This window comes from Microcaecilia unicolor, chromosome 5 (assembly GCF_901765095.1).
Source record: "Microcaecilia unicolor chromosome 5, aMicUni1.1, whole genome shotgun sequence".
Lineage (NCBI taxonomy): Eukaryota > Metazoa > Chordata > Amphibia > Gymnophiona > Siphonopidae > Microcaecilia > Microcaecilia unicolor.
The window spans coordinates 206,897,441-206,909,670 of record NC_044035.1 but is presented as its reverse complement, the minus strand read 5'-3'; the positions used below and the strand labels follow the sequence as shown (position 1 = coordinate 206,909,670).

The 12,230-nt window shown below is 46.6% G+C and overlaps 1 protein-coding gene across 1 annotated transcript in view; it reads right to left on the bottom strand.

The window, feature by feature from the left end:
* Nucleotides 1-12,230, bottom strand: part of SLC12A3 (solute carrier family 12 member 3) — a 1,234,282-nt gene that overhangs the window by 553,162 nt on the left and 668,890 nt on the right. The window contains 1 exon segment of the mRNA XM_030203718.1: nt 678-777. Coding sequence (XP_030059578.1) covers nt 678-777 — 100 coding nt within the window.

Sequence of the window (12,230 nt, the reverse complement as noted above, 5' to 3'; positions counted from 1 at the left end):
ATTGCCACCCCCCCCCCCCCCCAGGCTCTCTCCCTGGCTATAGCCAGCTCTGCAATTTGGGGGGGGGGGGGTGCAGAGGGGGACCGGGGAGAGAGCCTGTTGTTAAACATTTACCAGCACACCACTGGCTATATGTGTGGGTGTGTGTGGAGGGAGAGGGTTGTAAAAAAAAGTGGATGCTATGTGTGGGTTTGGGTGGGAGGGAGAGGGCTGTAAAGGTGAATGCCATGTGTGGGTGCAGGGAGGGGGCTGGAAAAAATATGGATGCTTTGGGCGCTGCGAGGGTGCTGGAAAAATATAGATGGTATCTATGTATGGTGGGCTATAAGATTGGTTGAATTATGACAAACTTGAAGAATTTGCAAATTTTGTGCGCAGAATTTTGATTTTTCTTTTTTTTTTTCTGGTGCAGAATTCTGGCAGGAGTAATACTCAAATTGGGTATGTTGCTTGCCACACTTAGGCATGCCCTTTTATGCCCGTCATCAGCCTGGAGTACATGAGTGCTTTTACTTTTAGGCATGCCAATGCAGGTTTATGCTAATATTCTATAATGGAATCTGGGCTCCCAGATGCCATTATAGAATAGGTGCTCCCTGTGCTGCATTGGGGCACCTACATTTAGGCACCCTTTTATAGAATTGCCACATTTGTGCATTAGCTAACATTGCACGCACCTGTAGTTTTTAATATGATCTTCTACTTCATTGAGTCCTACAGTATACAAAAGAGCCATGTTATAGGAGCCTGCCTGCACAGATGATCCCCAGTTTGCCTCTGAAAAAGAAACCAGCACCAAATTTTAATTTTAAAAACAGTTGCACTGAAATCAACATGACTTCTACTGAAGTTCATTTTTAGGGCCCTGTTTACTAAGCTGCGCTGCAGGTGCACTAGCGTTTTTAGCGTGTGCTAATGCTAGAGGCACCCAGGTGTCTCTAGAGTTGGCGCATGGTAAAAACACTATTGCACCTTAGTAAACAAGGCCCTTAGACTCTCCAATGTAAAACATATACAATATGATGACAGGAATTTAGTAACCAAATAGAATTGTTGCTATTCGTCCAAAACAAAAATGAAAAGTAATTACACTCTACAAGGATGCAAATCAGTATGGGGCCCTTTTATGAAGCGTTGGTAAGCCCAATGCAGGCTTACCACTTGCTAAAAGGGAAATACCGCTGGGCTACTGTAGCAGCCTGGCAGTAATTCCCTTCCCCAGCGTGCCATTTCCGGCACTGCAAAAATATTTGAATTTTTGCAGTGCCAGTGTGTACCCGATGGTAATCGGGCAGTGTCGTGTACTGCCCAGTTACCGCCGGGTTACAGCCACCTCAATGGGTGGTGATGTGCTCTCTCCTCCCACCCCCCGAAATGGCCATGTGGCAAGTGGTTCACTTGTCGTACTGCCATTTCTTTAAGAAAAGGGAAACCTGCCTTTTACCCACTGCGGTAAAAGGGGGCCTCAGTGCATGTCAAAAACACACGCCAACACCACTGCAGGCCCCCTTTTGTCACAGCTTTGTAAAAGGACCCCTCTGTCTGCAATCTCTCCCTTCCACTCTGCTCCCATAAAATACATTTTCCATGAACTCATAACTAACAAAACTAAATCCAAACCTAGTTCCTTTACCACTAGTTTCAAGTTAGCTGCACCGACCTGAGTGATATTATTATGCTACAATTTTTAAAAAATTGACAGATTTTGGTACATTTTGAAAAATGCATCTCTTATTTAACTTAGAAATCATGGGCTTGATATTCAAAGTGATTTAAATGGCTAGGTGATGCTCCTGGCCATTTATATCGCTAGTCCAGAGCTAAGCAGCAATAGTCAGCAGGCACTTAACTAGACATTGCCCGCTGAATATTGCCTCTTAATACTTGACCCCTAACCGGCGAGGTTAGGGGCAGACCAGGAATGGAGTTTGGGCAGAGCTGCCACCTAACTGGTTAGGGGCAATATTCAGCTCTCTAACTGGCTAGGAACCTGTATAAAGTTAGGACCAAAAAAAGGCTGCCCTAACTTTATGCAGTGAAGATAACTGGGCAGTGATCTGAATACTAGCTCGTGTCCAGTTACCATTCAGGTAGAGGCTTTAGCTACCACCCCTCCCCCTCCCCCCTCATCCTGAACTCCCCTCCCATGCTTCCTGAATGGAATCAATCCCCCAGCCTGATTCTCCCCTCCCACCCACCCTCTGAAGATACAAAAAGGTAGACCTGGGCCCCCACCCTTGCTGGGCCTACCGGTACATGGTCCAGCGGTAAATGGGAAGGAGCGATGGTCACTCGCACCTGCCCGTGTCCAAAGCACAACAAAATGGCTGCTGCGACCCCCAGTTGCAGCCTCATGATAGTTCAACTACCACAACTATGTCAGGTACCACCACGACACTTAAAGTACCGTGAGTGCCGCTAGGAGTCATGGCAGCCATTCTTTTGGTGCCTTGGAGGTGGCAAGAGTGAGTGGGCATCGCTTCTGCCCATTTATCATTGGATCACCAGGGATTTTGCAAGGTAGGCCTGGGGAGGGGAGTCCAGTAGGGGTGGGGGGACCGGGCCTACATTGTATTTTTGGGGAACATTGGGCCAAGGGGATTGTTTCCATTCTGGGGGTGGGGGGGAGGTGGATCAGGAGAGGTGGAGTGGGGGGGGAATCAGGATCTGGGAGAGAATGTTTTATGTGGGTCCTGGCCAATATTCAGCCAGGACCCATGTAAGTGTCTTATGCGGTTTCCTGCTATATAGCAGCCAGAATCCACACAAGCTCCAGTGAGCAGGGCCCTGTGAATTAGCTCCGGAAATTCAGTACTGGTGCCCAACATGGCCCAACACTGAATATCTAGGGCTAATTTAGCCAGCGACAATCAGAGTTTTAAAACAAAACGCTGACCAGTGCCAACTGAATATCGTCTGAAAAGACTCTCATTAGTTTACTAATTCAGACACAAAAAATACCTTGTAAATGTAACCCCCACCCCCCCTATTTAAGCTTGTCTAGGCGACTACCGAGACTATACCCAGGATAGATGGACAAGAGAGGTGTACACTATCATTTATTGGTTGGGGCCAGAGCTAGGACTAGGATTATCTAATAAACAGTATGCTGACTACCAGTGTGTTGTCCGAATTGGGTTTGAGGTGCATTAGATTACTGCATGAGACTTGTGAAGCGGAACATTTGAAATCATCCTTGTCTAAGACTCCTGAGGCAGGCCATGTGGCTGAAACATGATTTATGTCGAGTCTTTGTATGTTTTTATTAAAGCCAGTGCAATTTTTCTAGCAAAAAAGGTGCCGGTACTCAAATGCCAGGCCACACTTCAGGGGTTGGGTGATCACTGAGGGACTCGCCCCACAATAGCCAGGCCCCCTGCAACCAGTCACAGAATCTATGATATGGCAGAATTGGTGTGTAGAGCCTGAGCTTTTTCATTAAAACTTGTGGTTCATGGGTCAATTTTAGCAGACACTGGAAAAGCTGCCGGTACTCAGTACTCCCGAGTACCCCCTCAAAAAAAGCACTGATTAAAGCTGTATTTATTTATCTACTTCAAGCCACATTGAGCCTGCAAAAAGGTAGGAAAATGTGGGATACAAATGTAACAAATAAATAAATTAAATTAAATAAATAAATAAATAAATTTTCTCCTTTGGTGTCAACTTCTCTGTGTTTTTTCCTTATGTGCCTTGTGAGGGACTTTGTTCTTCTGTTTTTTTGTTGGCCAAGCAATGCAACAGACTTAGTTCATTGAAGAATGGAGACTACACCAGTTCTTTTGCTGAAAACAGAACCTTTACTGTCTTTCAGTGTACAGGTTCAACCATTTCAAACAGATGGCCAGCTATATACAATAGCTTTTCTCCTCTCCTCCAGTCATACACAAAATATAGCATCTTCTTATTCTCCTTGTTACTCAAATCTACTCACTGGATAGGTGTCACGTTTTCAAAAGCAGGAACTAGGATCGTGAGCCCTTGGGCCACTGCCGAGGAGCGGTAGTGGCTAGCAAAACCACCCCACACAGGGATAAGGCAGAACTCTGACAGGGCCAGCTAGACTTCACCTGCACTTGACCACCGTTCCTCAGGAGTTGAGCCCCTGGGTGCAGGTGGCCAGCAGAACTTACCGGACAGGGTAGGAACTGGAAACCAACAGGATACACACAGGGAGGCTAGGCAAAATACTACACTAGGACTCTCAGACAGACAAGGGACAAAACTGAAAGCTGCAAGCAGCCACTGAAACAGGGAAGAAACACTGATAGACAGGAGACAGAACTGAAAGCTGCCAGGCAGCCACTGAACAAGAAACACAGGCAACCAAGCACTAGACAAAGACATACAAACAAGAAACAAGACTGGGCAACAAGCAATACAGAAGAAGAAGCTACACAAAGACTAAACTAGAATCAGACAAGAATACAGACTATAAACTGGACTAGGCAGAAGTGCAACAAGCACCAACAAACCAGCGACCTTAGACGATGCAAAGGCAAAGTAGAGAGTTTCCAAATGGCTAATAAGCCCAGCAGCAGCTGAGATTCAGCTTCAGCAATCACAAGGCAGCTATGGGTGCTGTGCAGGCTCAAACAAGCCAAGCAACAGCATTAACAGATAGAATCTAACAGCCACTGCAGGATCAAATTTAGTATTCCCACCCACCCTCCCCTAGGACAACTCTTCATTTATAGTCAGTTATTTTAATTAGGGTAACAAGCAAGGAGTGCTCTTACAGAGTTTTAAATACATTTCATTACCATCTAAGAAGGAAACACTAAATAAATCACACAATATACTATATAAACTAAAAGACATTTTTATATTAGGCTAATATCCTTAATTCTGTAGCAAGTCTTAAATTATTGAAAAACTCAAAAACACTAAGATGGAGTCAGCAGTCCAGCAGCGAGAGGGGTGCTATCCAGTCTTTTGCATTGAGTGTCACATGTATGATTATCTCCCAGTTGGTGAGATGTCATATGTGTGTGCCCGATGCAAAGAGCTCCTAGCTCTTAGAGAACGTGTCCGTTCTCTTGAGGCTAGAGTAGCAGACTTGGTGGAGATGAGGGAGACAGAGAGGTACATAGAGGAGACCTACGTTGCAGAGAAGTCCCACCTCCAGTCTGGTAGCCCTTGTGCTACCCTGGAGGAGGGAGGTCTTGTCGAAGGAGAACATCACCCTGGTGAAGTAGGAAGTACACCTGTAGCCAGGACCTGCCCATCAGGGGATGTACTATCCTCTCACACCGAGGATATGTCTCCAAGTGCTGCCCGGGAGGGAAAGGTTAGGACAGCTGTTGTAGTTGGTGATTCGATCATTAGGCATATAGATAGCTGGGTGGATGGTGGACGTGAGGATCGCCTGGTGACTTGCCTGCCTGGTGCGAAGGTGGCGGACCTCACGCATCACCTAGATAGGATTCTAGATAGTGCTGGGGAGGAGTCCGCTGTCTTGATACATGTGGGTACCAATGACGTAGGAAAATGTGGGAGAGAGGTTCTGGAAGCCAAATTTAGGCTCTTAGGTAGAAAGCTCAAATCCAGATCCTCTAGGATAGCATTTTCTGAAATGCTACCTGTTCCACGCGCAGGGCCCAAGAGACAGGCAGAGCTCCGGAGTCTGAATGCGTGGATGAGACGATGGTGTAGGGAGGAGGGTTTTAGATTTGTTAGGAACTGGGCAACATTCTGGGGAAGGGGGAGTCTATTCCGAAAGGATGGGCTCCACCTTAACCAGGGTGGGACCAGGCTGCTGGCGTCAGCATTTAAAAAGGAGATAGAGCAGCTTTTAAACTAGAAATGGCCGACAGTCGCTCAAAAGCGCGTGGTTCGAGATAAGGTATCTTGCAAAGATACCTCACAAACAGGGAAGATAGGGTTTCTGGATAGTGAGGTTACACAACAGACCGTGGTAGGCCAGGTGCCCTTAAATACAACTAAAGATCAGACAAAAGATGGCAAATCAGTAGTGTCCAGTACTAAGCATCATGCAAATAGGAACAACAAACATACTTTGAAATGTCTATATGTAAATGCTAGGAGTCTAAGAAATAAGATGGGAGAGTTGGAATGAAAAATTCGATATAATAGACATTACTGAGACCTGGTGGAAGGAGGATAACCAGTGGGACACTGTCATACCGGGGTACAAAGTATATCGTAGTGATAGGGTGGACCGGACTGGTGGAGGGGTTGCATTGTATATTAACAAGAGCCTTGACTCAGATAGATTACAAATTCAGCAGGACACAAATCACACCCTTGAATCATTGTGGGTTGAAATTCCATGTATAAAACGGAAAAGGACGGTGATAGGAGTGTACTACTGTCCGCCAGGATGAGCAGGTAGACGCAGAAATGATAAAAGAAATCAGAGACGCAAACAAAATGGGCAATGTGATAATAATGGGTGACTTCAATTATCCAAATATAGACTGGGTAAATGTAACATTGGGACACGCTAGAGAGGTACAATTCCTTGATGAAATCAAGGACAGCTTTATGGAGCAGCTGGTGCAGGAGCCAACGAGAGAAGGAAAAATTCTAGACTTGGTCCTTAGTGGAGCGCATGATCTGGTGAGGGATATTATGGTACTGGGACCGCTTGATAACAGTGATCATAATATGATCAGTTTTGATATCAACCTTGAAGTAACTATACACAGGAAGTCAAATACGTTAGTGTTTAACTTTAAAAAAGGAGACTATGATAAAATGAGAAGAACGGTGGAAAAAAAAATTAGGTGACAACTGAGAGGGTAAAACTGTACAACAGGCATGGACGCTGTTCAAAAATACCATCCTGGAGGCCCAGGCCAAACATATTCCACAAATTAGAAAAGAAAGATGGAACTCCAAAAGACAGCCGGCCTGGTTGAAAAGTGAGGTGAAGGAAGCTATTAGGGCTAAAAGAAATGCCTTCAGAAAACGGAAGAAGGAACCGTCTGAAAATAACAAGAAGCAGCATAAGGAGTGTCAAAGCAAATGCAAGGCGCAGATAAAGTAGGCCAAGAGGGATTACGAAAAAAAGATAGCATTAGAGGCAAAAAAGCATAGTAAACATTTTTTTTGGTATATTAAAAGCTGGAAACCGGCAAAAGAATCGGTTGGGCCGCTGGATGACCGAGGGGTAAAAGGGGCGATCAAGAAAGACAAAGACGTAGCGGAGAGATTGAATGAATTCTTTGCTTCGGTCTTCACCGAGGAAGATTTGGGTGGGATACCGGTGTCGAAAATGGTATTTCAAGCGGACGAGTTGGAGAAACTTACTGACTTCACGGTAAACCTGGAGGACGTAATGGGGCAGTTCGGCAAACTGAAGAGTAGCAAATCTCCTGGACTGGATGGTATTCATCCTAGAGTACTGATAAAACTGAAAAATGAGCTTGCGGAGCTACTGCTAGTGATATGCAATTTATCCTTAAAATCGAGCGTGGTACCGGAAGATTGGAGGGTGGCCAATGTAACGCCCATTTTTTAAAAAGTTTCCAGGGGAGATCCGGGAAATTATAGACCAGTGAGTCTGACGTCGGTGCCGGGGAAAATGGTAGAAGCTATTATTAAAAACAAAATTACAGAGCACATCCGAGGACGTGGATTACTGAGACCGAGTCAGCACGGCTTTTGTGTGGGGAAATCTTGCCTGACCAATTTACTTCAATTCTTTGAAGGAGTAAATAAACGTGTGGACAAAGGGGAGCCGGTTGATATTGTGTATCTGGATTTTCAAAAGGCGTTTGACAAGGTATCTCATGAAAGGCTACAGAGGAAATTGGAGGGTCATGGAATAGAAGGAAAAGTCCTATTGTGGATTAAAAACTGGTTGAAGGATAGGAAACAGAGAGTGGGGTTAAATGGGCAGTATTCACAATAGAGAAGGGTAGTTAGTGAGGTTCCTCAGGGGTCTGTGCTAGGACCATTGCTTTTTAATATATTTATAAATGATTTAAAGATGGGAGTAACTAGCGAGGTAATTAAATTTGCTGATGACACAAAGCTATTCAAAGTCGTTAACTCGCGACAGGATAGTGAAAAATTACAGAAGGACCTTACGAGACTGGGAGACTGGGCAGCTAAATGGCAGATGACGTTTAATGTGAGCAAGTGCAAGGTGATGCATGTAGGAAAAAAGAACCCGAATTATAGCTATGTCATGCAAGGTTCCACGATAGGAGTTACGGACCAAGAAAGGGATCTGGGTGTCGTTGTTGATAACACACTGAAACCTTCTGCTCAGTGTGCTGCTCTGGCTCGGAAAGCGAATAGAATGTTGGGTATTATTAGGAAAGGTATGGAAAACAGGTGTGAGGATGTTATAATGCCATTATATCGCTCCATGGTGCAACCGCACCTTGAGTATTGTGTTAAATTCTGGTCGTCGCATCTCAAGAAAGATATAGTGGAATTGGAAAAGGTGCAGCGAAGGGCGACTAAAATGATAGCGGGGATGGGACGACTTCCCTATGAAGAAAGACTAAGGAGGCTAGGGCTTTTCAGCTTGGAGAAGAGACGGCTGAGGGGAGACATGATAGAGGTATATAAAATAATGAGTGGAATGAAACAGGTGGATGTGAAGCGTCTGTTCACGCTTTCCAAAAATACTAGGACTAGGGGGCATGCGATGAAACTACAGTGTAGTAAATTTAAAACAAATTGGAGAAAATATTTCTTCACCCAACACGTAATTAAACTCTGGAATTCGTTGCCAGAGAACGTGGTGAAGGCGGTTAGTTTGGCAGAGTTTAAAAGGGGGTTAGAGGGTTTCCTAAAGGACAAGTCCATAAACCGCTACTAAATGGACTTGGGAAAAATCCACAATTCCGGGAATAACATGTATAGAATGTTTGTACGTTTGGGAAGCTTGCCAGGTGCCCTTGGCCTGGATTGGCCGCTGTCATGGACAGGATGCTGGGCTCGATGGACCCTTGGTCTTTTCCCAGTGTGGCATTACTTATGTAATTATGTACTTAAGTCTGGCCACCAGAGGGCAAGAGAAACACAAGCCAAGACACAGGCCGAAAGCATATTGAAGCACAGAGAGGCTAAACACACACAGGAGCAGTATAGTGGATTAATCAGAGCCATGCTGGAAGCAGCCAGCACACAGAGACAGAGACCGAACTAACTCAGGAAGAACAGACAGGAGCCATCTCAGAAGCTGACCGCTGGAAATAAGGTGAGTCTGAGAGGGGTCACGGCCACAGACGTGACAGTACCTCCCCCTCAAGGCTCCCGTGTCCCCAAGGGAACTTTCAGGTTTCCATGGGTAACAATGGTGAAACCTACGGAGGAGCTTCAAAACTGGATCATGGTTAGCTGGACTGGGACTTGAACTCGGCTGGGACTGAGCAACTTGGCTGGAACTGAAACTTGACTTGGACTTAGCATCATCTTGGCTGGAACTCAAACTCGGGGTGGACTCAGCATCGGCTGGAACTCAACCTTGGAGTGGACTCAGCATCATCTTGGCTGGAACTCAAACTCGGAGTGGACTCAGCATCCTCTTGGCTGGAACTCAACCTTGGAGTGGACTCAGCATCATCTTGGCTGAAACTCAAACTCGGAGTGGACACAGCATCATCTTGGCTGGAACTCAAACTCGGCAAAGGCTCGACTAGGAGTGCCACTTGAACAAGAATAGAAGGCTCAGTTAGAAGCGCCACTCGAACTGGACTCAGAGGCTTGACTGGACCTGGAACTTAGCATGGACTCAGTGGCTTGGCCGGAACTGGAACTCGGCTTGGACTCCGGTACCATTCGGCTGAGAGCGTCCCTCTGGATGGACTGATGGAATGCGTGGACCTCGGGATTCGCAACACGCTCTCTCTCAACGGCAGCTTCCAGAGTATCCCGCAGGGCTGGGTTGGAGACAAGTAGGTGACGGTATTCCCAGAGCAGGGTCCTAGGATCAATGGCAGAAACTGGGTTCCCCATGCACCCAAGTCGCCGGAAACGCTTCCTCTCCACTGAAGCTTCATGCAGCTTCCTCACACGTGGATCAGACAAAAGTTCTCTACGATATTCCTCCAGTGTCACGAAAAGGTCAAAAACAACAATAAGGCCAGAGCCAAACTTCACAAGGGAAACAAGAGCAGAAGTTCTAGGCTGGAGGCCCAGCAGATCGGGTGATCTTGCTGAGCTCATGGCCTTTGCATTCTGTCACGTTTTCAAAAGCAGGAACTAGGATCATGAGCCCTTGGGCCACTGCCGAGGAGCAGCAGTGGCAGGCAAAACCACCCCACACAGGGATAAGGCAGAACTCTGACAGGGCCAGCTAGACTTCACCTGCACTTGACCACCGTTCCTCAGGAGTTGAGCCCCTGGGTGCAGGTGGCTGGCAGAACTTACCGGACAGGGCAGGAACTGGAAACCAGCAGGATACACACAGGGACTAGAGCACACAGGGAGGCTAGGCAGAATACTAGACTAGGACTCTCAGACAGACAAGGGACAGAACTGAAAGCTGCAAGCAGCCACTGAAACAGGGAAGAAACACTGATAGACAGGAGACAGAACTGAAAGCTGCCAGGTAGCCACTGAACAAGAAACACAGGCAACCAAGCACTAGACAAAGACATAGAAACAAGAAACAAGACTGGGCAACAAGCAATACAGAAGAAGAAGCTACACAAAGACTAAACTAGAATCAGACAAGAATACAGACTATAAACTGGATTAGGCAGAAATGCAACAAGCACCAACAAATCAGGGACCTTAGACGATGCAAAGGCAAAGTAGAGAGTTTCCAAATGGCTAATAAGCCCAGCAGCAGCTGAGATTCAAGCTGCAGCAATCACAACGCAGCTACAGGTGCTGTGCAGGCTCAAACAAGCCAAGCAAGTCTGGCAGGCCGGAAGATACGGACTGGACTGGGCTGAAGTCTGGAACGGGAAACAGCACACAGACAATCCAATGCAGCCACCAGGTCTGGCCACCAGAGGGCAAGAGAAACACAAACCAAGATACAGGCCGAAAGCATACTGAAGCACAGAGAGGATAAACACACACAGGAGCAGTATAGTGGAGTAATCAGAGCCATGCTGGAAGCAGCCAGCACACAGAGACAGAGACCGAACTAACTTAGGAAGAACAGAAAGGAGCCAGCTCAGAAGATGACCACCGGAAATAAGGTGAGTCTGAGAGGGGTCACTGCCACAGACGTGACAATAGGTGAGGGTAGGGCAGAGGAGTAGCTACCTTTGAGGAAGCCCTGCAAAATGCCCAGGGCCGAACATGGTAGAGACCACCTACTGTTGTACCCCTACCCCTCTGCAGTTTCCAACATTTCTCCCCCTCTCTCTAGCCCCTCTACTACTAATCATCATTTCTATAGCACTACTAGATGTACGCAGTGCTGTACACTTGAACATGAAGAGACAGTCCCTGATCAACAGAGCTTACAATCTAATTAGGACAGACAAACAAGACAAATAAGAGGAAAATGGAATTACTAAGGTGGGGATGATAAAATAAGGGTACTGAACAAGTGAGTAAGGGTTAGGAGTTAAAAGCAGCATCAAAAAGCTGGGCTTTTAGCCTAAAGATGGCCAAAGATGGAGCTTGATGGACCGGCTCAGGAAGTTTATTTCAGGCACATGGTGCAGCAAGATAAAAGGAATGGAGGCTGGAGTTAGCAGTGGAGGAGAAGGGTGCAGATAAGAGAGATTTACCCAGTGAACGGAGTTCTTGGGGAGGAATGTAGGGAGAGATGAGAGTGGAGAGGTACTGAGGAGCTGCAGAATGAATGCGGCCTCGCGAGACTTCAACTCTCAGTGGCCATTTTGAATCCTGAGGCTGTCACAGCAACAGGATGCAGGGCAAGGACAGAGCTCCGGGCAGGAAAGAGGGGGCTCTTTCCTGCCCCAAAGAGGTCACTAGATAGGTCAGTAGATAGTAAGTAAGGGGAGGGGAGGTGACCCAGGGGAGGGGAATATGTGACAGGGGGCGGGGTGAGGATGCGAAAGGGGTGGGATGTGGGGGAGGGGGCAGGGGGCGGGATATGTGTCCTCTTTTTGAGAGGACAAAATATGGTAACCCTACCTGTGAGAAGCAAGTTGCAATAGTCTTAAGCGAGAAGTGATAAGAGTGTGGATGAGGGTTCTGGTAACGTGCTCAGAAAGGAAAGGGCGAATTTTAGTGATATTATAGAGAAAGAAACAACAGGTTTTCGCAGTCTGCTGAATATGTTCAGAGAAGGAGAGAGAGGAGTCGAAGATGGCCCCAAG